General features: G+C 56.8%; 1 protein-coding gene across 2 annotated transcripts in view; it reads right to left on the reverse strand.

Moving 5' to 3' along the window:
• LOC122192442 (dysferlin-like) overlaps window positions 1-1,965 on the reverse strand; it is a 5,610-nt gene that overhangs the window by 1,959 nt on the left and 1,686 nt on the right. For both annotated transcript variants that reach the window (XM_042892989.1, XM_042892988.1), the window contains exons 3-4: window positions 1,708-1,873; window positions 1,503-1,576 (exon numbers count right to left, since the gene is read on the reverse strand). In XM_042892989.1, coding sequence (XP_042748923.1) covers window positions 1,503-1,576; window positions 1,708-1,873 — 240 coding nt within the window. The remainder of the gene's footprint in view (window positions 1-1,502; window positions 1,577-1,707; window positions 1,874-1,965) is intronic.

Here is a 1,965-nt window from a genome sequence, read left to right on the forward strand (position 1 = left end):
TGGACTGGATGGTCTTAGAAGCCATTTCCAACCTTAATGTTTCTACAATCCTTTGAAGGAACATGGAGGGGATGGGTTGAGGTTGGACTGGGGGGTCTTAGTGGTCTTCTCCAACCATAGTGGTTCCTTGACTCTGTGAACCCTGTGATGGTTTTATCAACTTCTGCAGGTGGACCTTGGGGTTGTCTTTCCTGCTCTGCTTCCCAGAAGGATGAGGAGCAAGGAGAGAGCGTGGAGAACAAGGAGAGAGCGAGCAGGGCTGACCCACACCATGCATGTGGGGAGGCCACCCGCACGTCCACGCTCAGCCCTCGCACAGCCAAACCATCCTACAGAGGAGCAAAGCAGAAAGGCTGAGCCCAGAAGATCCTGCTGCAGAAATGCTGCTTTTGTGTGAGCCCCAGGAGCTGCTTTTCTTCGCGTTTGCTAACTGCAGCCCTGCACACAGCCTGGCTTTAAGCAGACCTCAGGCTGAACCTCCCCCTCCTCTTGCACGCAATGCACCACGCAGCCTCAGAGCAGAGCAGTTCTGCATCTGTTTGTTTTCTCCCTCCTGACGGGGACAACACAGCAGTCCTTTGTTCCCATCATCCAGCAGAGGGATGGAGGCCAAGCTGGGCAGGCCAGGGAGCAGCTCCAGAGCCACACACCGTGCACACCTGGGAACTGTCCCCATCCTCGTGAAACTGAGGGCTCCTTCATCCCCCGACCCCTCCGCGGGTGTGGGACCACCAGCACGGCCATCACCCAACCTCTGACTGCTGGAGGAATGGGGTCAGGGCCAGGATTTGGGGTTGGGGAGGGAGACGGTGGGAATTCTGAGCTGGCTTTCCAGGAATAAACCACTGCCTCTTCCTCTGCTCCCCAAACAAAGGGCAGAATTGAAAGGAACAAAAGGAGGAGAATCCATCTGGGATCCAACGGAGCCACTCAGCTCACGTTGGAAATGTTTGCTTTGGTAAAGAAAGCCCAAGCCTCGCGCTCTGAAAATGCTGAAAAGGAGCATTTTTGGCCACCTCCCTCCTCTCCAGGACTGGCCCAAGGCTCAGATGTTTTCAGCTCAAAGCAGCCCGAGGGCTCCAGGCATCTACTGGGGGTTGGAGAACCCCCTGCAGCCCCGTGCCACCCCATCCCAGGGATCCCACTGCAAGAACACTGTGCCAGAAATCCTCAATTTTGCTGCTGCAGAGCCAACCCTCGTGCAGGAGGATATCGCAGCAGGGCAACAAAACGCTCCTCAGTGATCCAAAGAGGTTTGCAAAGGCAAAAATAAAAAGGCTGACAGGGAGACATTCCGGTGAACGGCACCAAGGTGGCTGGGTGTGCATAGGAAGGAATGCATGCCCATATTCCTGGGTTTGCTGAGTCCAGGGGGACCTGCAAGGTGCCTGCACCACTGCAGCCCCTCTGCTCCTCACAAGGCACTCCATCCTCTGCAGCCACAGCCCCCCCTGCACGTCCCCCTGCACCCATAGCACGCAAAGTGAGGGCTTTCTCCGTACCTGGGTGGGAAGGAGAGGCTCTTTGTCATCAATGTCAATGAGGACATCATCCCTGGGCGTGAGGCTTACATCATCTGCAATGAGGGCAAGGATAAACACGAGCCCCAGCTGTTAGAGACCCCCACAGCCACCTCCCCATCGAGCTCCAGGAGCAAACGCAGCCATACCCAAAGGTTGGGCCCCCCCACAGCCCCTCCCCACGTACCTGCATGCTCCTGGGCACCATTCGTCTCCCCACCGTAGGGGTCGCAGTAGAATTCCTCCAGAGAGCGGATGGTGCACTGCCCCACCACGGGCCTGCGGCCGAACGGGCGGTTGTCGATGATTTTGATGATGATGGGGGGGCTGTAGAGGCTCTCGCTGGGCAGACGCTGCGGGCGCAAGGCAAGGAAGATGTAACCAAATGGGGAGAATTATCTATGGTTCTATGAAGGTCCCTTCCAACCCAAACCATTCTATGCAT

The sequence above is a fragment of the Lagopus leucura genome, unplaced genomic scaffold, assembly GCF_019238085.1.
Source record: "Lagopus leucura isolate 7727_CA_CO unplaced genomic scaffold, USGS_WTPT01 34465-0_obj-0_obj, whole genome shotgun sequence".
NCBI classification, from domain to species: Eukaryota; Metazoa; Chordata; class Aves; order Galliformes; family Phasianidae; genus Lagopus; species Lagopus leucura.